At 48.5% G+C, this 27968-nt stretch overlaps 11 protein-coding genes across 11 annotated transcripts; 8 read left to right on the top strand and 3 right to left on the bottom strand.

Annotated features, from left to right (window-relative positions):
• The first annotated feature begins 43 nt into the window (after window positions 1-43).
• On the top strand, window positions 44-2460 carry F4807DRAFT_417926 (uncharacterized protein). Its single transcript, XM_047997282.1, has 6 exons — window positions 44-1054; window positions 1122-1356; window positions 1410-1820; window positions 1892-1999; window positions 2062-2120; window positions 2194-2460. Exons 1-6 carry the CDS (start codon window positions 437-439, stop codon window positions 2254-2256), a joined length of 1494 nt encoding a protein of 497 aa, XP_047856038.1. The 5' UTR covers window positions 44-436; the 3' UTR covers window positions 2257-2460.
• A 696-nt stretch (window positions 2461-3156) lies between these two features.
• Window positions 3157-5399, top strand: F4807DRAFT_391807 (uncharacterized protein). The gene is made up of 2 exons (XM_047995912.1): window positions 3157-3921; window positions 4001-5399. Exons 1-2 carry the CDS (start codon window positions 3498-3500, stop codon window positions 5314-5316), a joined length of 1740 nt encoding a protein of 579 aa, XP_047856037.1. The 5' UTR covers window positions 3157-3497; the 3' UTR covers window positions 5317-5399.
• Window positions 5400-5741: 342 nt separating this feature from the next.
• On the top strand, window positions 5742-8558 carry F4807DRAFT_417923 (carbohydrate esterase family 1 protein). Its single transcript, XM_047997281.1, has one exon. It carries the CDS (start codon window positions 6483-6485, stop codon window positions 7866-7868), a length of 1386 nt encoding a protein of 461 aa, XP_047856036.1. The 5' UTR covers window positions 5742-6482; the 3' UTR covers window positions 7869-8558.
• Window positions 8559-9963: 1405 nt separating this feature from the next.
• On the top strand, window positions 9964-11536 carry F4807DRAFT_417918 (uncharacterized protein). Its single transcript, XM_047997280.1, has one exon. It carries the CDS (start codon window positions 10586-10588, stop codon window positions 10826-10828), a length of 243 nt encoding a protein of 80 aa, XP_047856035.1. The 5' UTR covers window positions 9964-10585; the 3' UTR covers window positions 10829-11536.
• Window positions 11537-13029: 1493 nt separating this feature from the next.
• On the bottom strand, window positions 13030-15554 carry F4807DRAFT_417915 (ABC1-domain-containing protein). The gene is made up of 3 exons (XM_047997279.1): window positions 14952-15554; window positions 14731-14881; window positions 13030-14673 (listed from the first exon to the last, which is right to left on the bottom strand). Exons 1-3 carry the CDS (start codon window positions 15263-15265, stop codon window positions 13354-13356), a joined length of 1785 nt encoding a protein of 594 aa, XP_047856034.1. The 5' UTR covers window positions 15266-15554; the 3' UTR covers window positions 13030-13353.
• Window positions 15555-16067: 513 nt separating this feature from the next.
• On the top strand, window positions 16068-16816 carry F4807DRAFT_458408 (uncharacterized protein; the record flags this gene model as incomplete). The annotated part of the gene is made up of 2 exons (XM_048001204.1): window positions 16068-16382; window positions 16448-16816. The coding sequence occupies 2 exons, from the start codon at window positions 16068-16070 to the stop codon at window positions 16814-16816; spliced, it is 684 nt and encodes a 227-aa protein (XP_047856033.1).
• A 147-nt stretch (window positions 16817-16963) lies between these two features.
• On the bottom strand, window positions 16964-18678 carry F4807DRAFT_391728 (Pex19-domain-containing protein). Its single transcript, XM_047995911.1, has 3 exons — window positions 17827-18678; window positions 17231-17773; window positions 16964-17157 (listed from the first exon to the last, which is right to left on the bottom strand). Exons 1-3 carry the CDS (start codon window positions 18205-18207, stop codon window positions 17059-17061), a joined length of 1023 nt encoding a protein of 340 aa, XP_047856032.1. The 5' UTR covers window positions 18208-18678; the 3' UTR covers window positions 16964-17058.
• Window positions 18679-18871: 193 nt separating this feature from the next.
• F4807DRAFT_417907 (ubiquitin carrier protein) lies at window positions 18872-20458 on the top strand. The gene is made up of 4 exons (XM_047997278.1): window positions 18872-19376; window positions 19469-19629; window positions 19693-19716; window positions 19787-20458. Exons 1-4 carry the CDS (start codon window positions 19342-19344, stop codon window positions 20038-20040), a joined length of 474 nt encoding a protein of 157 aa, XP_047856031.1. The 5' UTR covers window positions 18872-19341; the 3' UTR covers window positions 20041-20458.
• A 449-nt stretch (window positions 20459-20907) lies between these two features.
• On the top strand, window positions 20908-24241 carry F4807DRAFT_417905 (asparagine synthase). The gene is made up of 10 exons (XM_047997277.1): window positions 20908-21435; window positions 21593-21643; window positions 21698-21723; window positions 21791-21817; window positions 21882-21917; window positions 21983-22131; window positions 22196-23194; window positions 23255-23538; window positions 23593-23697; window positions 23752-24241. The coding sequence occupies exons 1-10, from the start codon at window positions 21410-21412 to the stop codon at window positions 23795-23797; spliced, it is 1749 nt and encodes a 582-aa protein (XP_047856030.1). The 5' UTR covers window positions 20908-21409; the 3' UTR covers window positions 23798-24241.
• F4807DRAFT_417899 (eukaryotic porin/Tom40) lies at window positions 24239-26252 on the top strand. The gene is made up of 6 exons (XM_047997276.1): window positions 24239-24640; window positions 24795-24917; window positions 25055-25085; window positions 25263-25765; window positions 25832-25951; window positions 26010-26252. The coding sequence occupies exons 1-6, from the start codon at window positions 24596-24598 to the stop codon at window positions 26037-26039; spliced, it is 852 nt and encodes a 283-aa protein (XP_047856029.1). The 5' UTR covers window positions 24239-24595; the 3' UTR covers window positions 26040-26252.
• F4807DRAFT_391627 (DnaJ-domain-containing protein) lies at window positions 26082-27821 on the bottom strand. The gene is made up of 2 exons (XM_047995910.1): window positions 27254-27821; window positions 26082-27174 (listed from the first exon to the last, which is right to left on the bottom strand). Exons 1-2 carry the CDS (start codon window positions 27496-27498, stop codon window positions 26367-26369), a joined length of 1053 nt encoding a protein of 350 aa, XP_047856028.1. The 5' UTR covers window positions 27499-27821; the 3' UTR covers window positions 26082-26366.
• Window positions 27822-27968: the final 147 nt, after the last annotated feature.

Below are 27968 nucleotides of genomic sequence, written 5' to 3'. Positions count from 1 at the left end.
TGCGCGCTGCTAAAGTCAATAAAGAGCTTTGAACCTGGACAATTCCCATGTAAAGTGGAAATCCAGGCAAATATAATGTCAATCATCTTGTATAATTCTTCAAGTACTCAGCTGAAAGGCCAGAGTGACGTGTCCTATGATGACTGCGGCTTATTGGCACCTAAGCTGATATCTTGCAAGTTTCTAGGTTTGCAATATATGTTTACGCGAAATAACCGCCTCATTAAATGAGAGCCCTGCCGATCACAAGGACATATCGTATGCATAGCCTTTTTCAGGTTATAGTATTTGCATATAGCTGAACTCTCTCGACGTAACGCAACCGAATATCCATGAACACAGACTTAGTATTGAAGTCCATTAATTATGTTCGTTCAGGATAGTCTCCCCTTTCCACCCACTTCGTTTCACCTCTCTACTAGGAATACTCGGCACAATGTCTCTCCACCAGAGTATCATTAGCGGAACCCTTTCACAAGAGTTGCTGAACCAACAGAGAGACAAAATTGACGAGTGCAATGACAGGGGATACACCCCGTTAGCACTCGCCGTAGTGCATGGCAATGTTGAGGCTGTCAAGCTTTTGGTAGGAAACGAGGCTAATGTGAATGCTAGATGCAAGCTAGGAGAGACGGCACTCTGCTTTGCAGCAGCGAAGACCCGAGAAAACCGGGTATCTATTATAAGGTGTTTGCTCGAGACTGGAGCTGAGGTCGACGCAACTTGTTCGGTACTCGAGGAAAACACACCTTTGATGCTCGCCGTCCAGGAATTTCCAGATGACTTAGATTCAATCAAATTACTGCATTCCTACCACGCATCATTGACCATCACGAATCGGGACAAGAAGACTGCAGTCGACATTTCTAAAGAAACCGATCGGCATGTCCTCTCTTTGCTGCAACCAAGGGACTCGACAAGTGGCTTTGGAGATGCTGTCCATACGGTCGTGTCATTTTTGGTCAGCACTCTTGGTTGGGTCAATAATGCATTTGGTGGGGTTATAGGACGTTTATTCAACTTCAGTCCACCAGTTGATGTTAACTTCTATGAAGTAAGTCTACCTATCTGAAGACGCAATCATTTCAACCAGCAGCTTATTAATCGTGGATGCATTGCAGCAAGTCAAAGGGGACGAGGGCGAGGAGTTGTCCGTGGAAGATTTCAAAGAGAATTTGAATCAAGCAGTCAACGATCTTGGACTAGACAAATTCTTCAGCAAAGGGAACAACCTATTGCAGACTGTGGCAGAAAAGGCAGCAAAACTAAAGGACAATCCTAACACAGACCTCGGACTTCCCCACAATGTTCAAAAACTCACTACAGTATCGATGTATCAGCCAGTGATCTATTGCGGTGAGATCGAAGGAAACATCCGTCTTGATGCTATTGAAGCTGACTTAATTCAGACGACAGCGGATCTATGAGGGCAAAGAATCAGTTCCAAAACCAAGCAAAACTTGTAGAAAGAATCTGCCGGATCACCACGTATCTCGTCCCAGATGATTTGGGCATAGCAATTCGCTTCATAAACCAGGATACCCCTGATTCCGACAAGCTCCGAGAAGATGAGGTTGCTACGCTAATATCTACATTGAAACCGGGTGGCGCATCTGAGCTAGGTTATAACCTCAGGAAGAAGATACTTGCCCCATTGTTGTATGATAGAGTTGGTCGGGATGAAGAGCTTAATAGGCCATTGCTCATCTCTATAATTACGGATGGACACCCTGAAGGTGCCGAGGAACGAGATAGAATGTTTATCGACGTGCTCAAGGAGTGCAACAAGTTTCTGTTGGATCATGGCTATCCAAAAACAGGTCAGTCACAATTCTCGGTATCGTCTCTAGTCTCATCAGCTCTCTGGCTAACATACTATTTGTGCCCAAAGCCGTCAGGTTTCAAATCAGCCAGATCGGCTCTGAAGACAGGGTGAAGGACTTTTTCAACGATTTGAAATCTGAGCGTCAGATTCAAGATATGATATACTGTACTAGTGGTATGTGCCCATCGCATTAATTGGCCATGTACACTCAACAATCGAGACTAATAACTACCCAGATCAACTGGATGAGAAGTACCGTGAGATGAAAGACAATGAAAAGGGTTTAGAGGAATGGGTAAGTAATGAACAGCACCTCCCTCCCAACCTGCATATTTGACCTTCGTCCATTTTGGCTAACTACATGACAGCTTCTTACTACTCTTATGGAACCTATTACCCAAGGGACGCTACTTCAATCGCGTCAAGTTTGACTTAGAACCTTAAGACGTATCAAGACATAGAGTAACAACAAGAGATAACTGTCAAGGGACCTGACCCATGTTTTGCTCCTACGCTTTTTACGATTGTTCAATTCCTACTAGGTACCTATGTAGGCACTTACCTAGAGCTGTACTTAGCAAGTTGTTGAATTCAATATAGTACTTGCATAATAAATATTGAAAAATTGAATTGGCTCAAGAATTTGAAAGAATGTCAAGGAGTGTTCGTAGAGTCGCGAGTCACAACACGATAAATCTATCAAGCGCCTTTGTCACGCTACACTCTGGCTCTTCCAGGATTACCTACCGAGGGTACTTCGGATATCCTATGCGTAAAAAGTGCGCGTCGATGTATATACATCTCTATAGTAGCATGTATGTCCTCTGGACGTAAACACGCCCATCATCTATGAAGCGCCGCAGCCTTGACAAAAATGCTGGTAGTCTTCGATGCATCAACAGTCACCGCCTAAGGTGATAATCGACTTTCAGCTCCCTTCTGCCGCAGAAAACTGCATCATATGTCCATTTTCGTAAATTTATTGGATCATATTTCATGAGATACTCATGCAAGCATCAACATGCATAACATTAAACATCGTCGTCTAAAGTCGACCAGTACAGCAAAGCCTACTTCAGGTAGAGCTCGTTTAACGGGATGCCACGTAGTGATCATCGTATTTTCTCTCAGCTGGTGTCCTTCTGAGTATGTTACGGTTTTGACTGGCGCAAGATATAGCTCCACCAGAATTTTGTGACTCTGCTGCCAATAGTCTCTAGGATCCACTAGCACCCATAAAATCCTATTTCTAGTTGGCTAGACGCCTCCGAGGATCACTCCCTTGAAGCTCACTATAATTCTAAGAGCCTCAACACTTACAGGTTTGACGGGAATGACTCTACCAAGTGACCATCACCAGTGTATACTCTATCGGTTTTATGGAGAATGTAGTCTTTTGCCGGTTAAAGGGGTAGACACGTTAGGGTTAATCACATCAATGCTACCTACCTACATAGCCCCTTTATAGCGCTCTAGTTATAGACGGCAGACAGTGCGGTCAAGTTCTAACCTCCCTATCCCACACTCCTCTACTCGTCCTAGCCGGTCACCCGCCAGATCGATTCTAAGGAGTAAGACCATAGACTGAGATAACCTGATATTCTCTGTTGTTCCTTCTCGCCGAAGATATCTCATATTCATTACAACATTCAGTACAATATTCTGTATCACCATGGAGACAGATCAACAGTACTTAGTTGCTACAATATCTATAATTCTATGTATATGTTCACTAATGAATCTTAGATATGATGAGTATGTAGTGAGCTGGATATGCAGCTCACGACATGTTCAGATGTCGAAAGAGATGTTTGACAACGGGTTCCGATCCCTTCTATCTACTAATTCCAAATATGATTATTTTGGCGGACAAATGTCAGGAATCAACATCGTGATAGCCGCCGCCCCTGATGGTGACGACGCCGCCATGGCTGGAATGGAGGCCGACATGCTTCAAAGATTTCCCAACATCCGTTTTCGACTGCTAGTTGGTATTGGAGGAGCATCTCCTAAAATCCCCGCCTTAACGGCTACTGAAGATGATATCAGATTGGGGGACGTAGTTATCGGTTATGTCAAGGGGGCGGGAAGGTTTGGTATATCTTCAACTTCCCTATCTACTTTTCTCACGTTTGTATCATTGACTAACATGGATGGGCTTTTGCTCGCTCACAGGTGGCGCCCTGCATTACACCGCTACGGATTCTAGCTTCAGCGTAACATCGCATCTCAAACCACCACCTCGAGTTGTTCTTGACGCGGTTGACCAAAGTCGTTTCAATTATGCTAGCAAGGCTAAAGGATTGAACGGATACGTGGAGAAGTTGACGGCCATATTCGGTTCCCATTACCCAGGTCAAGAATATGACCGGCTGTACAAACCTGGTTGCGTACATGTCAGAGGTTGCAAGACCTGTAGTGATTGCGATGAAGAATGGGAGGAGCGCGCACAAAGAACATCCACCCTCCCCGTTCTACACTGCGGTCTGATAGCTTCGGGGCGTTATGATATGCAAGACGCTAAACGTCGCAACACTCTCCGGCACGAAGAGGACATATGTTGCTTTGATGAAGAGGCAGCAGGCCAGACGGATGAGTTCCCAAGCCTCATGATCAGGGGAATTTGCGACTATTCCGACTCTCACAAAAATAAGAACAGCAATAAAAACTGGCAAGCCTATGCAGCCACTGCTGCCACTGCATACGCTAGATACCTCATGGGGGCAATCAAAGCCACAGACGTCGCCTCTCTAACACCATACCGATCAACGAAGCCTAGGAACGAAACACTGCAAAAGGAAGTCCCCAAAGCATCTAATAAGCACGAGCAAGCTCCCCCTCAACCTACTCCTCCTCAGGTTGCTCGTCCTTCCCCTCTGCCTGCTTCTCCTCTACCAGCTCCCTCTATACCTTCCCTTTTATCTACTTATGTTCCATTTGCTCCTCCACCTACCATTCCCAGCCCGGCTAAGAGTCCAGGCACAATTTGTCCTCAGTGTCAAAATAAAGGTATCAACAATGTGACGCCGCCACAAACGGGATTTCATCCCAACGCCCAGCCTACCGGCCCGAACCTTCACCAACGATGCCGCATAGGTATCCTATACGCAGAAGATGTCGATCGACAACTCTTAGGTCCCCAGTGCCAGAACCTTCGAAACGACCTGAGGTGGGTGATTGGGACTATGGTTCAGGGATTGGGAGGCGACTTCACAGCTTGCATTCAAACATATCGCAACTTCATAGTTGGTTATCAGTTACGATCAGAAGGGATCATCAATGTAGGGCAGTTCGAGACTGCGTTCGACGGTATGTCTACGGCTGAAGCAGCTCTCGTTGCCTGCTCCATGCAGACTCCAGACTTGGTTAGACTACGCGCAGCCAGAGCATACCTTTTCCTCTCTATGAGCTGCACTAGACAACCAGTCGTATTTGCCATTTATGATACGATTTTACGATTGTGGGAATATGTTGAAGGTCGCAAGTTTTAACGTTTGTTGTCGGGTATGTAGATACCTACCGGTAGCTTTAAAGAACTAGCTATAACAAAGGACATCATCAATCCAAACTGTGCTGACCAACCTCTGTGATTTCATGACATATATCCTTAACAAATTAGTAGAATACTATGAAGAGAATTTCATATAAATTCCCCAATACCCAGAGTACCACCTACACAGTGTAGAGCTGTCGACTACGGCGCCCATACATGGCTCTAGTGTCACACAGGGAGTCTCCTGAATAAGAAAAATGATCCTGGTATACCCACCTGGGCAGGGATAAGACGTAAACGAAGAGAGGATTTTGGCAAAAAGTAAACGTACAACACCGGGGATTCGCTGGTCGTCACCGACCCAACTACTGATCCGGCAGTAGCCAGCTTATCTAAGGGGAGAGCGGACGGGATCCCGAGTTTTCTAGCTCCTATGGTCGTACGTGGAAGTTTTAGTTCTTGATTCGGTATATATTGCTTGCATCTCCACTGGCCTTGACCTCGAGGGCAATTCCAGAATACCTACAATCCCCTACCTACGTAGGGGGAAAAGTAAATAAACAATTTGAGGTATAATACATGAGATATATCACCTACGGCGATTCCAGTATCAAGAAACACACATCTGGTAAGTAAAAATGGATTATAATGAGAAATCGTTAATGACGCTGTCGATCACCCTAATGTTAATCCAAGACCTTGGAGGTACCTATATTACTAAGGGATAACATAATACCGACATAGGTGGAGCCAACTTCACATTGCCGTATTCTTATTTGCATCACGAGAAGAAAGCTCGGGTTACATCACTGGAGGGTCAAAACCCCCGCGAATAGTGGCGTCTTCAAGAGTGGCGGGTTGGGGAAACGGTGCGGGGAAAGCAGGGACGGGCTTGTCTTCAGCGGGCAAGGTTAAGGACTCTTGTCGGCCAAATTCAGCCGGGAAGAGATACGGATTAGGCTAGCGAGGGCGAGTCGGGGCCGATGATCGTCACGATGTAATACCAGATGTCTGAAGGCGGAGTATCCCGTCGGAAACGCAGCTCTAATTGCAGGAAATCGGGGTACCCGTCGGCATGATCCTCGCCTATGCGGACTAAGTCTTTGCGCTGCGGCGCGGGGTCGGCGAGAAGTACATATATATTTGGAATGGCGGAGATGTACAATGGTCGTTTCCATCTGGTTGTCTCTCTGCCTAGGTGCGAAGGTATTCACAATGTTCGGCCACAAGCTCCTCGGCCTGTTGGCATTATGCGGCCTAAAAGCGTCTGCCTCGGTCATTGTTCGGAAGACGAGTAAGGGCCCGACTGGGTATGAGGTGGATTTCAAGTACACCAACACCACCGCGAAGCGCGTGAGCATCGGTGACTTGCAGTTGTTCACCGATCAGCTGCATACCACGATGGACACACGTGCATGGTACAGCCCGCGAGACTACCAACCCGGCGACTTTCCCGTCAACTATGGAACACAGCCCGTCGACCTTGTGTATCCATACGAGATGACGAACGAGGGCAACGGCTCGTGGACATTCACGACGCCTTTGCCCGCAGGAGTCTACCAGTATCAATACCTCATCGACTGCGACTACGTGCCAAACTGCACCATCGTGACCGGTCAGCTAGTCACCGATCCGGACAATCCCCCTTTCCAAAATGTCATAGGAGATCAAGTCGCCTCCAGCTTCCAGGTCCCGTACGACGCGCAGTTCCAAGGCACTGACGACATAAGCGCGAATTACGACTATGCGCTGCCCGCGCCTGCGCAATACCGAGGGACAATCAAGTCCGTTAATTATACCTCGCCGGGATCCACACACCCGGCTCCTAACGTACACGACCTCACGCTGTATCTCCCGGCCGAGTACGGCAAAGTAAAGGGGAAGAAGTACCCGCTTCTCTACCTCTCGCACGGAGCCGCCGGCAACGGCAACGATTGGGAGAACCAAGGCCGAGTCTCCGCCATCCTGGACAACCTGATCGCCGGCGGCCACATCGCGCCGACCGTCGTAGTCATGCCGTCCTTCTACAACCTCGACGACAGCCTGCCGCCCTTCATCATGGGCAACGCGTCGACCATCTTCACCGCGCTACCGGACTCGGACCACATCCGCGAGAACTACCAGAAGTACCTGTTCCCGTGGGTGGAGCAGAACCTCGATGTCTGCGACGACCCGTCCTGCCGCGCGTTCGCCGGTCTGTCCTGGGGCGGGCGCCTGACATACGAGATGTACGTCAACGCGACGGACTACTTCTCCTGGTTCGGCATGTTCTCGGCCGCGACCACGCCCCCGTACATTACCAACGCGACGCTGGCGGCGAACCCAGCACTAGCGCAGAAGGGCATCTTCGTCGCGTACGGCCTGTACGACTCGCAGTTCGAGCCCGGCCGAGAGATCCAGGCGACGCTAGATAGCATGAACATCACACATCTGTCGCGCGTCACGCCGGTCGGCGCCCATTGGTGGAATACTTGGCAAGATGAGCTGTGGTGGTTCGGTGTCAAAGCCCTCTGGAAGCCGTATCCGTTTACGACGCGGACCGGGCGGTAGTATTCAGTTAGTTCGTATGAAGCACCTAGTAGCTAGGATGTGTATAATAAAGGAAATTTCCGGCACCCTCGTTCGATGGCGTACGTTCTTAGCAGACACATCGGGTCCGTAAATGCAGGTCTCTACATAAAAACACCTGTCTTAGTTGCTCAGCTCCGATCTAAACTACATGCCCAGGCCCTTTAGATAATCCGTTGGTGATTCACCGCTTCTGCTAAAGTAATTACCGGCATGCTGCACATGTTATCATCAGGTATCCAGGTGACTATCACACCACATTAAAGGCTAGATGAACTCGAACTTGCTAAATTGTTAGATCCTGATAGTAGCATGACTTGGCTTTGAGAGCCTGGATTAGGAAGCGTACCTTGCATGTTCATGCGGTTCGTCCTGCAACCTATTACCTGCATATGCAACTTTGGCACGGGTGTGGATAGGGGGGTCCAAGGAACTGAATTGTGACATGAGCCAGTAAGATGAGGAGGACGAGATTCAACATGAATGTCGCGATTGGGTGGCCATTAAGCCAAACAGATTTCTTACTCAACCTCTGGCAGTGAAATCAAGGCTCCGTTGTTGAAAAGCCTCACGCATATTGACCAGTATTTGCTAGCTTATCGAGGCAAGTCGAGCAACAATGACCAGTAAGAAACATCGCGTAATTATGCCCGAAAACTACACAATTAACTAGTAGTGTCAGTGGTGAGTTATACATAAAACCGTGAGCAACTTGTACCTAATTCCATTAGTTGAATACTCGAATTTAGTTTTAGTTTGAAGCTTGATACATAGTTTGGCGTGATTACTGTCAGTCCCTCTGCTTAGTGGACATATTATGACTCGAATGAACAGTCATTATATCCGCTATAAATGTATTATCCCCGTGTCAAATACGCATACTTCAGGGATATTTGATAGTAGGGTCCGGAACATCATGCTCAGGACGTAGACATCACGGAATTAGGTGATTCCCTTTACAGGATAAGTAAAGAGCGTATGGACGGAGATAACGTAATGGTAAGACTCTAATATGTGACGTCTAGAAGTTGGAGAGCATGTAGTTCTAGCTCCATCGGAGAAATAGATGCGGCGTAGGATGCGGCTGATCTGATTCTGGTAGGGCTAGATGTGTAGTAGAACATTGTCGACTTATGTCAGAGTAGCTTTAGCTTCTCAACTTAGCAAAACATCACACGAGATGACTGCAGGAAGACCTAACTTATAACGCGTTAGTGACGATAACCTCAATTTAGCAACGGATGATGTGGGTCACCCGATATCCGATCGGCGCATCGTTTTGCCTGCGGGACCATATCGTCGGTCTGAGGCGCGGCACAAACCGAAATATCTGCAAGTACCGAAGATGAAGAAGTAAGGTAATTGAAAGTTGAGTCTTTGAACCCGAATTCCTCCAATCCTGCATTCCCATAAGGCGCATTACATAACTCGCGTGACACGATCTTATCTGTAGATAGCCCAAGAAGGCAACTCCGCGATCAGGACCCGACGACGGGAGGAAGCTGCAGCCGATATGCATCTTCTAAGTGTCCAGGTGCCCACCTGCGTAAAGGCGGCAAGACGCAAGAACGACCATGGATTAAACCTTGAAAGTTGCCTCAACTGTGGGACCGCGCTGCGCTAAAGCCCATCAAAAGAATATTGGTTTGACAAGACGTACATATGTACAATCTAATCGGTACAGACGACTCGAAATTGTTTGCTCATTGTTGAGTATAATCACGCGATTTAAAGCATCCCAAGGGAAGATGTAAAATGGAAAAGATTCACCGTCGAAAGTTCGTAGTGGAATTGGAAATTCCGGAAAGTGTGATTCCTTGTGGTGCGGTCGTACGATCCGGATCAGCTCATACAGAGTCTAAAAAGTCACTTAAATTGCTGCGTAATGCTGATTAGGCACTTCGTGATTGGTCAAAATACATGGCGGTAGCCGCTTTAGGGAACGTGGGGTGGTCTGATGGACCCTTATGGGGCGGGGACACCCGGTGAACACGACAGTCGCTACACTGAACCTCCACTGAAGTCAATCTAATCAGCGATTGTACCCAGTCACTGGCCGCTTTTCCCCTTTTTAAGTAGACACTAACGGGGGACCTTACCTAGCTGGTGCCTGTGTGTTACCCGATTCTTCAACCATTTCATCCACTTCATCCACTCAACCAACGATCCCATCATCCATCCCTACAATAACTACTAGGTAGGTAACAATTCTGAACAATACTAACTTCCAGGCGCAATGCGTCAGTTGGACCAGCTGAGCCTATTCAACGTGTCAGGGGTCCTCTGACACCACCTGGACACCACCTGGACATCCTCGTACCTAGATCAAGATAAATTCTATTTCAGGAAAAATATCACAGGCAAATAAAATTCTCCCCTCTCCCACTATTCGTTTATGTTTCTTCTTTTTCCTTTTCAGAACTCTCCATCGGTATACCTCACTTGTTTGTCGACCGCCTACCCTCTTCCAAGCTCTTTGCCTCTATCCACTAGGGCGACAACCTTGATCACTTCAAGCTTGATAAACTCTCATATTTGACACTATCTATTCTCGACACCTCCATACAAGCGTATTGCACGAGTTATCAAGCCTTGCTTTTGCAATCTTGAACGAGTCTAGCTACCCCTGTAGCTATTGCTGTCGATATTTACCTGCATAAAATCGCGGTCTCGCGCTCCTCTACTACTTTCGCGCCGTCATGTCGCCCACATACACCATGTCTGCACATTTGTGCAAGCAAATCTACAAGTCCTTCCAGACGCGCCAGACTTCTCCCGAGCCTCTAAGCAGTCCTACGACCACCACATACACTTCCACATACTCACGCCGCTCGCCTTCACCGATACCTGAAAAGCGTTCCATGGATAGCGACCGCGGCGACTCTACCGCTCATTCTACATCGCCATCGTCAAGTTCAGGCTGGAAGTGGGGTGGTCGCTAACTTGACCTCTACCTGCCCTAGGTATTGAGAGAGTCCAGGTCCTTGGAAGAATGCGGAGAAGGGAGATTTGAGCGATGACGTTTGGCGAATGGCACGTAGATGGAAATGATACCCCCTTTTAAGATTGAGGATTGGCGAATGGCTACCGACAGCCGCAGTTGGCAAAATAAACCGACGAATCACGCAATTCAATTCGCCAATCACGCAACACAGAACATATAATCATCGATACGAGCATATGTAGCTATTGCTGCATCGACACTACACTCTATTATTACGAAGGAATATTTGTTGTGTATTAAGTACCTAAGCTACGAGGTAGCTTGGGACCTGTTTTTGCCTGATCATGAAGCTCTCCGTCTTGAGCTTGGAGTTACGGATTTTTCCATTGGGGGGAAGCATACCATGATACATAAGAATGAAGGATACTTCACGACAAGCAAGTTCAGGCTTACCCGTTCAGCTATTGGACTGAGGAAAAGTAGAGTGCTTTTCATTAATTAACTAAATTCTAACATCATCTTGTCTATTATGCTGCATCTACCAAAGTGTTCTAGACACCTGCACATGTTTACCTATATTGACTCTCAAGTGAACCATTGTATGAGATCTATTCTGCAGATTGATGTTTATGAGGAGTATGCTCTAGAAGTAAACAGATGAACTTGTAATATATGCAGTCATTACCTAGCAACTGAAGACTATTGGTCTATGTAGAGGATATTAGATCCCTTACTAAATATTGATTTAGCTAAATTACACGGGATGTACTAGGGGTCATATAGTAGAACAACATAAGAATACATGCATAGAATGAGAGCCAAACCAGGCTGACAATATTGTATCCCACTAAGTTCTCACCTATAAGTGTAACACTTGAGCTGTAGGTAGATATTTGCGTTTAAGTCATGAATTGTTAAACCTTCCACGCGCTTCTGAGTTTAGTAATTCATACAGTCAAGCGGGTTTTTCCTATATGCCAAAAATGGGACCATGCTTCATTTGGTGTTAAGGCTTCGTTAGAGTCATCTAAGTTGAGTTGACAACATCTTCATGGCAAGCAGAGGGACATTCTCTATATATACCTTGTGGCTGTACGGCTCAAATATAAAAATGAGTCTCATTGCTAGGTAGGTAACATGCTATGAGAATATCCTGCTACCTATATATATGATGGCCTCAACATTATTAATATTTCTTATGTGATTCTACACCTATGATTAAAGACATCAACACCAGTCCAGCGCACTTCTTCGCTGGCCACGGTATGTAAGACCAGCATTTCTGGGCCGAGTCAGCTAGTTGATATGCTCTCGAAAACCTAGAGACCTAGAAGCTGGAAGCCATTAACTATATTTACTGGATACTTTTCTAGCTGCACCATGGCATAGACTGTGAAAGCCATTCGGACATCGCAGCCCCAAAGAGATATTGGTATCGGTGGTAGGGAGTAAACGATAACCCAGACCAGACATTCGCTGGACCAGGTAGCGTTTCCAGTATATGGCCGAGATTCACATTTTGTCTTACCGTACCTCAGTACTGCTTCAACAAATTACCAGCCCACATCCTGCCCTCTACGTTTGCGACGAGAGAATGGGAAGACTTCATTTCCCAATGCGATATTCACGACGTGGAAGAGCAGACCACCAGATAATTCGGCCCTGGCGTGCCCAACACATAAGTTCGTTAATATCAGACGAAAAGATCAACAAGTAAAAGCAGCGCAAGCGTACCTACGCAAACGCGCCCCAGATTGATGACCTTCTCAGCCTATGTCTACAGTCGCCTTACCATGTCTTCATTCCTTCCAGTCTGAAATACATTGACCTCGTTATTTTTTTCGAGAGAAACGTTGCAGTTTCCTGGCGTCCCGCCCGCTGGTCCGTATGTTATCTAGAACCTCTCCTACCTAGATCTCTAATACCAGCTAACGAACGTTCCCAGAAGATTCTACACCATGACATGAGAACGAAAGCACTGCACACGCACGTGCGTGGCCTCGTCGTTTTCTCCAGAATTCGCTTTTAGGACAGACGCTGCCATTGTAAAGAGCAACAGAAGGATTGGCTGGAGTCAATTGGAGCATTATAAGTCAGAGACTGCGCATTGCTGATCCCCTCTTATGCCGAAGAGACACCGTTGTAACCAACCCGAGCTTGATACACACAAATGCACATTTATACTTAGATCCGTTAGGTACCTGAATAGAAAGCAATTCATATCTCTGAAAACGTATTCGTATTCCATGCATCTAAACTGCCCCCGTCCATGGCCCATCGCCAATCGCCCGTAGACGCCGTCTAATGCATAAGTCTATCTATCAAGGTATCTTACGACCGTCTCTTCATCACCAAAAAAGGAAGAAAAGACATCCGCGTCCGCTTCTACCGCCGACACCCGCTTCCACATTTACCTATCTTCCGTGTGTATTATTCCTAATCACTATATAAATACGCAGACGCAGACGCAGACCCAAACTCCAGGCAGGTAAATACCCCAGGTTTTGTTGGTATTAGGTCTCCTTACAACGTAACAGCAGCAGCGCCGTAGTTCATCGTATTCATGCCGACCATCCTCTTAACGCTAAGCCACAGCTCGAAGGCCTCGAGCTTAAGCTCCACGCGCAAGTACCCCACCCACGCGGCGAGGAACTTGAGCGCGTTGCTCGGCCACAGCAAGCTGCCGGGGCGCTCGCGCGCGTCCTCGACCTGCTCGCGGAGAACGGTGCGCGCGCAGTACCTGGCCAGGATCATGAAGCTGCGCATTGGGCCTTGGCGGGTGTGCAAGTTTTCGTCGAGGCTGCGCGTGAGGTCGTTCGTCTTCAGGATAAGTAGGATGATCCGAGGGACTTGTCCCAGCATCGTCACGAGGTCCGACAGTAGACCTTCCTGTAGCGCGCTCCCCATCGACTTCTTTTCTTCATCGGATCGTGACTTTAGGATGGACGAGCTGACGACAGTATAGTCGCGACCTGTGATGGCGCTGGCGAACAGCGGGAACTGCTCGTCTGTGATCCCGGCGACCTCGCGTGCGTACTGCTTCATTGCGGGCATATCCCCGTCGATGACCGCCAGCCACATCTTGGCATACGAGCGTTGCAGGCTCTCGGGAATATCACGATACAGTCCGTGATCGTAGATGATGATCTCGAAATTGGCGCCGCCCTTTCTCCGTCTGGTTGCCTTTCGGATGGCGAGGTTGCCACCGTGTGGGTCACAGTGCAAGGACGCGTTCTTCCCGAAGATCATCTCGTTGAATATCCGGGCAAGCGTAGCAGAAACTTCATCCCGGTCGATATGGTTCGAATCCAAATACTCGAGATCGTCCAGACGGTGACCCGACTCGTTCGCCATGACCAGGATGCGCTTCTTTGCCCAGAGAACGTCAGGAACCACAAGTGGCAACTCGGGAATGCGAGCGAAGTATTCCTGGGTGCGCGTAGCATTTGCGGCTTCGCGTTGGAAGTCGAGCTCTTGCGGTAGGGACACATCCATCTCAGAAGATAGCCACTCTAAATCATACTCTGGGAAGTACCTCTTCAAGGTCGAGAAGGTGAACCTCGTTAACGTGAGGTCGAGCGGTGCCCATTGTGCTAAGCCGGGATGCTGAACTTTCACGGCGACTTTCTGACCACTCTCCTTTACAGTTGCTAGGTGGACCTGGGCTAGGGACGCAGCCCCTATTGGCTTTTCCGAGAACTCCGAAAAGTAGTCTTTGAGCTCTTCACCTGTATCAAAACGGAACATCTCCTCTATTGACTCATACGAGGAGACCGGACATTGGTCTTGGAGTGGTATAAACGTGTCTGTCCACTCGCGTGGGAGAAGGTAAGTCATTGCGCTCTGCTCAGGGGGTTAGTATATATTCAACAAGGCATGTTATCTTGGTCATTGTATTACCAAGTGCTGTCCCAGCTTAATGAATATGCCTCCATTCTTCTCGAGGACTTTGAGTGTCCTTTCTGCACATCGCTTGTGACATGACCGTAGGATAATATCTTGTTCATTGAGGTCTTTGGTCTCGTCTCGTTTCTTTAAGGATTTTAAATAACTGGTGAATACTCGATTTAGTTCTGATCTCAACCATTTCCCTGATAGTCATACAGCCATGTAGTACATACTCATTAATACATATTGCTAGTGCTGCGGCGACTCTGCCTGTTCTCTCTGTAGCTTCGTATCCGTATTTTATGTCGTCCGTGAAAGCCAGTACACCAGCTCCAGTTGCCGCAGTGGCAGTAGCGGTTAGCACGGTGAGTTTCTTTCTCCGAGGCCTTGGTCGTTTCGAGTATCCCGAAGAACCGGTCGCATAATGCCTTGCAAGAGAACGTTGTGCCGTCTTAGTGTTGGCAACAAGCTGAGTGCGACAATTCAGACAAGTCCATGATCGGTTAGTGGCGAGGCGGCCGAGCGAATTGATCGAGAGGCATTTCATGATAACGTAGCTCACGTAGTCTCGTGGTTCTCGTCATCTGAGGCGGTAAATTGAGTTAACGGACCAATTCCAAAATCTTTTCTATGCGGAGAACAATAAAGACATGTTGTCCTATTCCCTAGAATCTCCTTGCCGGTGGAGAATTTATTCAATGATTGTTGAATCGTCAATTATGTTGGGATTGTACTTTGCACGAAATAGAACTAGGTAAGTAATAAAATTTCACAATCTTTTTTTGGTCTATCGATCGGGACATGCAAGTCCCGGTTCGGTATGTACATAGAATACCTCGGCGTCATAGGGGGCAGGGGTAAAGGAACATTCTATTTTGGATCGTGTGATGCACTGATCAATTGATGTGCAAGGTTGCTGTGGCTGGGACCTATCCTAATTTGGGACAGTATATGGATTGATGCATGAAACAATATTCCTATGCCATTATGCACTAAAATAAGCAAGCATTAAAGAGCTTACTTCGGTTTATAGCATATTCTGCCAGGATGATTGGCCCGAGTCGCGCGAACTATTACATTATCCGTAGAACACAATATTCCCCGCAAACCCCTTAACGCGTTGTTACCCCTCTTACGTGCATTACAAGGATCGCGTTGCTTTCCTACCCGCGTTTCGCTTTATTGAACTCGACATAGAAATAGGCGCGCAGGCACCGTTCTCCATTTGTCTGACTCAATTAAACAATTAAACCATCATTACAAAGAACGACGAATTCGTAAATCTCATACATCACACCGTACTCTCAACTACCCGGTACCACATCATAACAGACGAAATGCTAGCGACGATGCCGATATTCAATCTTGACTTCTCATCGCCGCATCGGCCGGCGCATTCTTCGCCGTTGTCATCCTCACCCATCAGAGCCAGTTCCCCGCCGCCTTTATCACATCGCGACCCAAATACGCTTCCCAGATTCGACACCCAGTCTTCACCCATACGAGAATCATCTACCAAATTCAAGTTCGCTCGAAATGTGAAGCCGAACCCCTTGAGACAGAACCGAGAGAATGCGCAAGAGAGCAGGCGGAACCTGTTCCTTCGGAATGTACGGAAGCGCGCCGATGACAGGCAGTGGGAGAGAAGAGGGGGTGACCAAGAGGTACGAATGACCCTAGCTCAATCGACGAATACGTTTTACGTCGCCAGTGCTAACCAGTTTTATAGACTCTAAAACTCGAGTGGTCGATATTGGACAGGCAACGCAGAGAACAAAAGAATGCGGATATCGATGGTATCGTGTTCGAGGATGAGATCGATGACATCCTAGAACTCCAACGCCGGCAACCTGAGGATCAGGACCCTGATGAGATGATGGTCGACGCAATGGCACAGGAAGAGGAAGCAGAATTAAACGCCATGCTATCCATGCTCGAGACCCACTCATCTCAACCACGCGCGGAAACGACATCGCCGACACTTGTCGATGATGATGACTATGACGATCTCTTCATGGACCTCTTATCGCAACAGGGCCAAACTAGCCACAACACGAACCAAGGGTTCGCGTCATCGGGTCAGATGGACATGTCGTGAATTTCAAGGGGGATTGGAAGAGGGTCTGGTTACATTGGTTCCACAATGGTAGGGAGTTCTCCGGTACTGGTTATGATTTGGTGTTGCGGCTATATTGAGATTGGGGTTCTATGGTAGGGGGCAGGGAGGAAGACATAAGTCTGCGTTGCCTTTGTTACATGGCAATTTTGGGATTGGGACTTCACACAACCCGGGTGTATAAAAACGAGGAAATGAGGTGTAATATTTCCCCTTGTATATCATTACTGTGGCGCGCATGAGTCGTCAGGCGCGTCAAGCACTTCTTTAGCAGAAGGCATATCTCCAACTAGGTCATGAGGCGGCGAGCCCGCTGCTTGCATCTGGTACCCTAGTTAGTGATATAATACCCCAACAAGTCTCATAAGAGTCCTATGGGACGATTAACCAACTCACCTTTTGCATGCGATCTACAATGTACTCTCGATCCGTCACGTTGGAATCGGTGTATGTTGGCTCCTCGAATTTGGTAACCATCTCTGCAACTAGGACTTGCTGGTCTTCATAGCGCTTCAGATCATCTTTCGCTAGGGTGGCTTTATTCTTCTCCATCCATGCCGGGAACTTCTCGTTCAACTCTTTCATCGGTTCGTAAAGGATCTCCTTGTTAGTGAGTTGTTCCATCATTCCCATCAGCATCTTAGAGAAGTCTTCTTCGTTGCCTCCTTCGTTAGGGAGGTCCTTCATCGCTTTTAACATCTCAGCAATGAAATCGTCCTCGGATCCTTCAGCCGCAGCCGCCGCTGTGGCCTGATCGCCGGATTCTTGCATCCTTTCCATCGTACGTCGGATCGTCTCTTGAAATGAGGCGTCTTGACTCAAGTCTTCAGCTGCTTTCTTTGATGGTTGCGGTGTTGAGTCTGATGCGCTCCCTGAGCCTTCCGGGACAGCTTCCCCGAGCCCTTTGAATATGTTCTCGAACTGGGCTTGCATGTCCGGCTGTATTATATTAGATACGACACACCGTTGTGTGTGACGATAATATAGCTTACCGAGTTATCCAAACCACTCATTAGTTCTTCCATGCCGGCCTGCAGCTGTTTCTGAAACTCGTCAAGATCATCTAGGGGGTTGTCCGTGTCTGAAGCTGTTGCTGCCGCTGGAGCTGGTGCAGATGAATCTGTAGTAGGTATTCCAGGTCCAGATGCTGTGGCAGGTTTCTTTGCGTCCAGGCTTGCGCTAGAAAATTCACCCAAGAATTCGTCTAGGTCAGAGAGATCGTCTTCATCTGGATCTGGCGCATCACCTAGAATTTCTGCTGCTTTATTTGGACCGACTGGACTGGGAGCCTTATCCATCTTGTCCAACACATGCTGCGGATTGTCTTGCGGAGTTGAATCAATATCAGAAGGCGTTGCTTCATTCATCTCCATTTTGCTATGTTAAGGACTTAGTCCCTCTTTGCCCAGATCGTGAACCGCAGAGTATCGCCAAACCCAATCGCAAGCCCCGCGAACCAGTTGTACGGGTCGGCCAACAACAGGCTTAATCGTCAAGCATGTGAATGATATGAGTTAAACCTGGAATGACAATAGAAGAGCGACCCGAACAATAATATGTGCGAAGAAGCTTAAACGGTGGGAAAAAGAAAGTGAGTCAGCTACAGGAGAATATGGATAAGTAGAACAATGAAATTTAAAAAGGCCGCTAATAGAGCGATGCGATGCAAGTTGCGATTTGAATTAACAAGTATGAACCCTTGGAAGTTGCCGAGGCCCTTTAAGTGCTTTTTTAGCTGTGAGATGCTTGGCGGCAGTGAACCTATGTAGCAAGTAACTGCCTAGATTTTACGTTATAGTAACGGTTCTTACTACTAGCACACTGAAATTATAGTGGCATTTATGAGACGGTTCGACGTACTAGGAATGTACATCCAGGTATGTATTCGGAAGTCTATGTAATAAGGTTTCAAGGCGATAAGATACTATAACCCCACCATTTCCAAAATTCCGGTTGTGGTTGGCTGGAAAATCCTGGCAGAAAATACCTGGACTAGGAAGTGACCGCCTTCCCTTTTCATTATGTCTTGTCCGTTGCCCGGACTTAACATACCTGCCTAGTACTTAGCAATAAAGAGAAAGAGAAACTGCTAAGGTCTGCTGGAAAAGTGCTGGAACTTCCCTGCAAGACGAAGCTTCCGGCTAACATCTATTCACGTTCATGCATTTCTCGCCTTTGGAGCCTCACCTACGAAGGCTTAACCTTCTTTCCTTTTCTTCTTTTTCTTGACATACAACTTCGATACATACATCCATACCCGTTAACCAACTTTTTCTCAAGCTTTCTACCCCTTGTGAGGCCTTGAAGCCGATTAAGTCTACGACCCGCTGGCGCATATTCTAATACATTCATCACCAAGTCATATTCTCAACCTCTTCATAACAATTTGCGCGAAAGTCTTACCGCACACCTGCCATTTGACTCTACCATAGACGTAACAGGAAATCCAACCGTCAGAGCAAGCACAAGTCATACAAAATCATCGCTAAGCGGTCTACCATATAACTATGTCTCTGTGTCAATTGCGCCTCGGGGAGGAGAGGTACGTTAAGCTGGCTACCGCAGGGTCTTTGCGCGAGGCATTTATCATCAACCTTTTGCCGTATTCTCTAGCTAACATTTATGTCGTAATAGAAAGCAGTGGCGAAGGGACCACCCCTTTGGATTCTGGGCCAGACCGATGAAAAATGCTCAGGGTGTCTTGGACCTGAAAATTTGGGAATGCGGCATTCCTGGCAAGGAGAAGACAATCTGGGAAGGAGGCCTATTCAAGCTAACCATGACGTTCCCCGATGGTAGGTCTTAGCTAGGATATGGTGCTGCTTCAAGAGCGAATGATGCTGACTACCGTTTCACAGAGTATCCCACGAAGCCTCCGAAGTGTATGTCTACCTACACCTACAATACCGCATCGTAAAGCTTCAAAATATTACTACTAACCGACACTTTCAGGCAAGTTCACGCCACCGCTGTTCCACCCTAATGTCTACCCTTCGGGCACCGTGTGCCTCTCGATCCTTAACGAAGACGAAGGCTGGAAGCCGGCGATCACAGTCAAGCAGATCGCGCTCGGCATCCAGGACCTCCTAGACAACCCCAACCCAGAATCGCCTGCGCAAGCCGAAGCATACAATCTTTTCAAGCGAGACAAGATCGAGTACGAGAAGCGTGTCAGGCGTACGGTTAGGGAGAATCCGACCTCATGAAGCGTTCTTCGAGTGCTGGGAAGATGGTCTCTTGGGGCAGGGACTATTATACTTGGCGTGCTTTCGGAAATGGAGTTTAGGCTACGGATACCACATATGGATGGCTGCTTTCTGCATTTAAGCCCTCGGAGTTTGACACGGGCGACTACGCAAGGATGTCAGACAGGTTTTCAACGTTGCAGCCATGAAAGTCCACGAGTTTCTCTTTCACTGGAGAGATTGATCTACCCTTGTGCTTTAGGAACCGTGGCACGATTTCAATGCAGATAGATTCCCCGAGGTGTTATAGAGTTTATACATTCGGTGTTCCTTAATGACTATTGCAGTGCTTATCTCCTTTATAGTGACATATGTTTATTTCTTGCTTATTTAACGTAACTTTAATGCATTTATAACTTTTCGCGGCGTTAGTTAGAGCGCGTGTTTAAAGTCAGAACCACCATCCGAGCAGGACAGGGAGATTTGCCTATCCACTTGAAATGGCCTGGCCTATTAAGTATCGAATTGATATCTTGCAGATGTATATATTACACAGGACGATCGAGCACTATTTTAAGGCTATTGGATGGCACCCGGTTATCTAGATACGATGCAAAGATTACACTGGACTCTTACGTCCAAGTATCTTCATGTATTTATTGTCTAATATTTCACATTTTGTAGGTATTCGGATGTTCGAAAGGTGAGTAATCTACTAAGGATGAGATAAAATCAATAGCACACGTACTTCTTGCCAATCTATTCAGGCCTACTAGCTAAGGTTACATACTAGATACTATGGATACACATGATATACATATAAATAGAAGTGATAGACATGGATCCTAGTGTATATATGAAATTAGCCCTTAAGACTTAGGTACCTGAATATTGATCATTCCGTTTGAACATTACATGCACCAATAGACGGTGAGTAGTTGGTAAGTGACTTCAGTTTCTTGCTTGTCCGAAATCGGCTATCTTCCGACTCGACGGTCTTAGCTAGCAAAAAAAAGTTTATAGGTACCGTCAAACTAAGAACACCCCTTACCTACTACCACACATCTGACATAACAAACCCAATCTGGTATCAGAAGGCAAATAAGTAATAAAGCGTACTAATTGATAGCATTGATAGCAATAATAGAACGGCCTGTGACTCAAGTCTCCTGTTCCGGTATTGGCTTCTAGACTCATACTTTCACGCTCCACCTAGTTCTTACCTAGGCGTCTATCTACCTTTTCTGCCCACGCTTTTCTAAATCTAGTCGCGTGGCATAACTCCTTCTTCTCCTAACACCATCACACCTTTTCTCTCTCGTTGCATTCGACGAATCCCTTCGTTCCTACTTCGACCCTACCTGCACTACCACACTTCGAGGCAAGCAAGATGTGTGGAATATTTGCTTGTCATAGGTAAGTTAACCTTTCCCCCTGCATGAGAGAACCGAAAAAGTTATGGAGGGGCAATTCGCGAGAGAACAAACCCCACCAAAAAATTATTATCGATTGGTTTTACTTGTGCTGCCATTGGAAGAGTTGCGCCGTATGCTAACAAGAGGCTTGCGCCTAGTCATCCCGACGTCCAAAAATTCAAGCCGACGGCTTTGAAATTGGCGAAGCAGTATGTATAATCCGTATCCGAGCTCTAGAAATCCAATTGACTCGTTCTGCGTAGAATTCGCCATAGAGGACCGGATTGGAGTGAGTCGCGGCACGGCGAACTGATTGTAACACCTATGCGAATACTGACAACTCCCGCGCATTCCAGGTGGTAGCTGTATCTGCAACAACACGAGTAGGGATACCCGTTGGAATCAAACTTGTAAAGTGTGAGATTCATCTAACCAATGCATCTTTAGTCCTTTGCCATGAGCGTCTAAGCATCGTCGGCGTTGGTACGTGGTCATCCATTATCTTAGGTATCGAGCACGGAACCATATTCATGCTTACGATGTTATAGAGTCCGGCGCACAGCCATTGACCAATGCGGACGACTCTATCATTCTCGCCGTTAACGGCGAAATCTACAACCATCGGTTGATCCGAAAGAACTTGAAGCACCCCTACCACTTCAAGACCGCCTCAGACTGCGAAGTCATCATACCCCTGGTAAGGATAGCTGAGGGATTGTGCTTTCCACAAATGAGACATCTCGTCTAACTGACTTTTTTAGTATATGGAATATGGGCTCGACGCTCCCAAGTATCTGGATGGCATGTTCTCGTTTGTTCTGTACGATAAGAAGCTCGACCGAACAATCGCAGCCCGCGACCCTATTGGTATCACCACCTTGTACCAGGGCTGGTCATCCAAGGAACCTGGTACGACCTACTTCGCTTCGGAGTTGAAGTGCTTGCACACGGTTTGCGACGAGATCCGCTCATTCCCTCCCGGACACGTCTACGACACTAAGACCGGCGAGACTGTGCGATATTTCCAGCCGAGTTGGTGGGATGAATCCAAGATCCCGGAGACTCCACTGGATCTGAAGTCCGTCCGAGAATCACTCGAGAAATCTGTGAGGAAACGGCTTATGGCTGAGGTTCCCTACGGTGTACTATTGTCGGGTGGTCTTGACTCAAGTTTGGTTGCATCCATTGCCCAACGAGAAACTCTACGGCTGAAGGCGGCTGCCTTAGCTGCTGCTAACGGCGCAGCCGCTGAGGCGAGTGAAGACCCCGACAAGGGTGAGGGTCTCGTCGGTATCGACGACGACAACAAGCTCTCCACCGTAACATACCTCCCACAACTTAACTCTTTCTCTATCGGTCTACCTGGCTCCCCTGACAACGAGGCCGCCATCAAAGTGGCCAAATTTCTCGGCACGAAACATCACGTCATGACCTTCACCATAGAGGATGGTCTCAACGCATTGTCCGACGTCATCTACCATCTCGAGACGTACGATGTAACGACGATTCGCGCTTCAACACCCATGTACTTGCTATCGCGAAAAATCAAGGCTATGGGTGTCAAGATGGTTCTTAGTGGTGAAGGAAGCGATGAGATTTTCGGAGGATACCTGTACTTCCACGCTGCTCCGGATAAGAAGGCTTTCCACGAGGAAACGGTTCGTCGAGTCAAGAACCTACATCTTGCCGACTGCTTGCGAGCCAACAAATCTACTTCGGCATGGGGCCTCGAGGCTCGAGTGCCCTTCCTGGACAAGGAGGTATGCATACCACAATACCAATTTGATGCTCTTGGAATATCCCTTACTAATACAATCTAGTTCCTCGAGGTCTGCATGAACATTGACCCGCAAGAGAAGATGATCACCAAGGAGCGGATCGAGAAGTGGCTGTTGCGAAAAGCATTCGACACGTCGGACGACCCCAGTGCGGAGCCGTACCTACCAGACGAGATCCTCTGGAGACAAAAGGAACAATTCTCCGACGGTGTCGGTTATGGCTGGATTGACGCGCTGAAGGACAATGCCGAGCTCCACGTCACCGACGAGATGATGAAGAACCCCAAGCCCGAGTGGGGCAACGACATCCCCGATACCAAGGAGGCGTATGTTTAGGTCATTGCCCTCTTCGATAGATGATTTTGCTGACGTCGGAATAGTTACTGGTACCGTCTGATGTTTGACGAACACTTCCCTCCTCACTGCGCTTCGACAGTGATGCGATGGACGCCGACTTGGTCGAAACAGACCGACCCTAGCGGACGGTAAGTTGCCATGATTGTGTTAAGATTGCGATAGGTGCTAATACGCAAATGCAGAGCTATCTCGACGCATGTCGCCAAGTACGAGGGCCCATCTGCATGAATTCAGCATCCTGTGATATTGGGTAAATATGGTGAAACCAAATAGAAGCACAGAGGTACAGGGTCCGAAATATAATGGGATTGAATAGAAGGGACAATTGCTACTTTCAGCATGTATGGCGAGATTTGATTGGTCTCTTCCGGTTAGGAGAACAAACCTAGAAGCATGGATACCCGTAACATGTACCTGTGACTGTTGTAAGCTGCCACCTACATACCTTTATAGATAGGGAATCGCCATAATACCAAGAGATTTGTCTCGGGCGACATTGATGTATTTCTCTCATAGCCGTGACCAAGAGAGATCCCACGCTTGAATCGGTAGAATGGATACTATTATATGCATAAGCTCGTCCTGGGTGGAAACCGGGATGACTATTTTAAACCATTCCTGGTGTAGACAATCCCCACGTGGACGGGGGTTAATCGAAAGTGAGGTTGTACGGGGAATTGGTATGTACCACAGTACATGCTGCTAGGTACCGATAGCCAGGTGCTGCACAGTGGTTGTCGGCTGCTAGTGCACTTTAGTCCGTCGGGACCAATTAGAAGTTAGAAAAGCACACCTGATCGGGCAGAGGAAAGACCCAAAGAAAACAATTTCCATCAGACCGTTCTGTCGTTTCGGACCAAATCTACATAGTAGCATCACCCGCGCCCAATCCGATTCATTCCCATCCACACACAATACCCCAACACAATTACTTTTTTTTTTTCCTCAACCGCATTTGCTCGACAACTTTTGTCAAAATAACAAAACAACATCCGGCATTGCGAATAACCACAACCACCGATCAAGATGTCTATCCCGGCCTTCGCTGATATTTCCAAGTCGGCAAATGACGTGCGTAATAAAACCCAATTCACGCTTCTCCGTGCACTTGGAGCTACCCCCCTCGGCTATCCTTCTCCTAAGCCTCAAATAAATTTCCCGCAGCTTGAACATTTCGCTACCGTCGCGCAAACGAGCAAGACGAAGCTAACCATGGCCAATATAGTTGCTGAACAAGGATTTCTACCATCTCTCTGCCGGCACTATCGAGGTGAAGAGTAACACCCCGAACAATGTCGCTTTCAAAGTTACCGGCAAGAGCAGCCACGAGAAGGCCACTAGCGGTGCTGTACGTATCTCCCCCGTCTGATCCATTTTGTCGACACGCTAGCTCTCCTAGGACTCAATTCCTATGCGCAAGCTATGCGACTCCCCTCCTATAATTCAGTGTAGCGATGGTTAACAATTGGATGTTTTGGACTACAGATCGAGGGCAAATACGCGGACAAGTCACTCGGTAATAATGCCACTCCCAATCAGTCAAGCAACGCGGTCACCCGCAAGCGCCGGCCGCCTACAATCTCACTATCACTAAGTGGGATCAGCGTGCCAGGCCCAACAGCCTTACCCCTCGAATTCGCTACTCATCTCGATCAGCACGGAGTAGAATTGCTAATGCTATACCGACGCGCAGGCCTTACCCTGACCCAGACATGGAACACTGCGAACGCTCTCGACACCAAGCTCGAGCTTGCCGACTCGCTCGCCAAGGGTCTCAAGGCTGAGACCATCTTCTCTTTCCTGCCCGCCAGCCAGAACAAGGGTGTTAAGCTCAACCTGACGTTCAAGCAATCCGCTTTCCACGGCCGTGCCTTCTTCGACCTCCTCAAGGGTCCCACCGCGAACGTCGACGCCGTTATCGGCCACGAGGGTTTCCTCGCCGGTGCCTCTGCCGGCTACGATGTCCAGAAGGCTGCCGTCACCGGCTACAACGCCGCCGTCGGCTATCTCGCCCCTCAGTACAGCGCCGCCGTTACTGCGACCGACAACCTCAGCGTCTTCGCCGCAAGCTACTACCACAAGGTCAACAGCCAGGTCGAGGCTGGTGCCAAGGCTACCTGGAACTCCAAGAGCGGCAGCAACGTCGGTCTCGAGGTTGCCAGCAAGTACCGCCTCGACCCTGTCTCGTTCGCGAAGGTTCGTCCCCTCCCTGGCGCAATTGGGTTAAATAACTTTGGAAGACATTAACAAGGAGCAAAATAGGCCAAGATCAACGACCGTGGCGTCGCCGCCATGTCGTACAACGTCCTTCTCCGACCTGGTGTCACCCTAGGCCTCGGTGCCTCTTTCGACACCCAGAAGCTTGACCAGGCCACCCACAAGGTTAGTATAGTATCGTCATGCCCTGTCAATTATTTCATGTTCTAATGAGAAAAAATAGGTTGGCGCCAGCTTCACCTTCGAGAGCTAGGGGCTTCCTTAAGCGGTGGATTGATTGCGCTAGACGAGTTTCCGGGACGCAGATGCCCAATACCCTCTCATGAACCATTTGTACCCTATACACACACAAGACAGGCAGGATTCGCATTCGGGTGGGTGTCTCTTGAATGTAGATTAGACCTCGGACGTTTTCATGCCGACTAAAATGGAAATAATGCTCGGATGGTTCTGAATGCATATGAATCATTGCTTTTTCTTCTCCCTTAACTCTTACAATTGTGACAATCGTCGTGTCCGCCAGTATAATATTTCTATTCCAAAACGCCGTAAAACAGCCCCGCCACTCCCTCCATTTCTACTATGCAGCCGCGCTCCATTTCCCCCTCCTATTCCTCTCCTTGTCCCCGGCACTACCGTTCCATATACTACCAAGCACAAGCGGTATAATGATGCTCATCACCAGTATGCCCCCCACGACGACGAACATGGCCCCTTCCCCCCGATCCTCGGAGAGGGGCCGCTTGTCCAGGTTGATCTCGTGCTCGTTGACGTAGGCGCGGCGGCGGGCGCGGCGGCGGTCGCTCCACCGCGCCGCGCGCTCGTGCGATTCGCGGTCGAAGTGCGGGACGTCCGACTCGTAGCCCCGGCCGAAGGGGGTCTGGCCGGGACCCATGCCGCCCGCGCCCGACGCGGGTCCGCTCGCGGTTCCGTCCTGGGAGGCGGACGAGGAGGAGGAGGAGGCTTGTTGGGAGGATGAACTAGAAGAGGTAGAAGAGGTAGAAGAGGTGGAAGAGGAAGAGGAAGAGTTGGCGGTGCTACCCTCGTGCGCGGCCCTCCGCTTCGCGCCGTGCGCGCCCCAGCCGCCGCTGCGGTAGAAGCTCGGCGGCGGGCCCTGGAAGGCGGAGCGGCGGCGGCTTAGGCCCGAGGCGGGGCGGCCGCCGGCTGGGTTGTTGGTGCTGCTGTAGGAGGGGTGCTTGTATTGCGTCTGCTGTTGGGCGTGCTGCGCGCGCTTGTGTAGTTGTAGCGTGTCCCGGTCGTAGGACGCGCGCTTCGCGGGGATCGAGAGGATGCTGTAGGCTTCGCTTATGCGCATGAAGCGCCGCGAGGCGTGCGGGTTGGAGGGGTTGTGGTCGGGGTGGTGGGTTTTGGAGAGGGCGTAGAAGGATCTGTGTTTTTGTGGTGAGCTTCTGCCGCTTGTGAAGGTGGGAAAGGGGGGGTGGAGGGGGGAAGAAAAGAAGGGCGCACTTCTTGATCTCGGTGGGCGTGGCGCCCGGCTGTAGTTTCAGCGTCTCGTAGTGGTTCATCGAGCGGTCGATCTGTTCATCGCGGAGGCGGCCGAAGCTGTGGAATCCGCATATCGACTGCTTCGGCGGGCTCGTTTCCGCCGAGAGGAGGAAGAAGGGGGTGATGCCGTGTAAGAGATACTGGCGTCGCGGACGGGCTACGGAGACGGAGACGGCCAAGGGGGATGCGGCGCAGCGGAGTGGCATTGCCTCATCCCGGATCCGAGGGGTGTTTTTGGTCTTGGAATAGGGTCCTTTAAAGCATATACCTTTTACGGGTATGGGCTCATAGAGTGAGGAAAGCAAGTAGATGATGAAGAGAAATAGGTAGAGTGTCTAGGTGTTGTGCCACCGACATCCGCGGTCGGATGAATGAGTGACGACATCAATGGGGGTTTTAATGCGCGAGCTCATTTCCACTTTATCGACGGATCTTATCTGATGTGGCGGTGTCCGTGTACGTGGCGTTTCGTGTAATTCCCGAAGTATTTGCGTCAAGTATCCTCCTTTATCCTGCCTTTCATTATTCTACTTTCCTAGCAAGATACTTCTCTTTTACGAGGAAGTCTTAGGGACAATACTAAACTATAGACGTATTATTACTTCGATCATGAGTTATGATACAATTCAACTCTATCACGGAATGGTCTTGGCACTCGGGACCTTGTCTGTGATCA

Source organism: Annulohypoxylon truncatum (genome assembly GCF_022578515.1).
Source record: "Annulohypoxylon truncatum strain CBS 140777 unplaced genomic scaffold F4807scaffold_9, whole genome shotgun sequence".
NCBI lineage: Eukaryota > Fungi > Ascomycota > Sordariomycetes > Xylariales > Hypoxylaceae > Annulohypoxylon > Annulohypoxylon truncatum.
The sequence above is the reverse complement of the archived record's forward strand: the minus strand, read 5'-3'. Positions and strand labels throughout refer to the sequence as shown.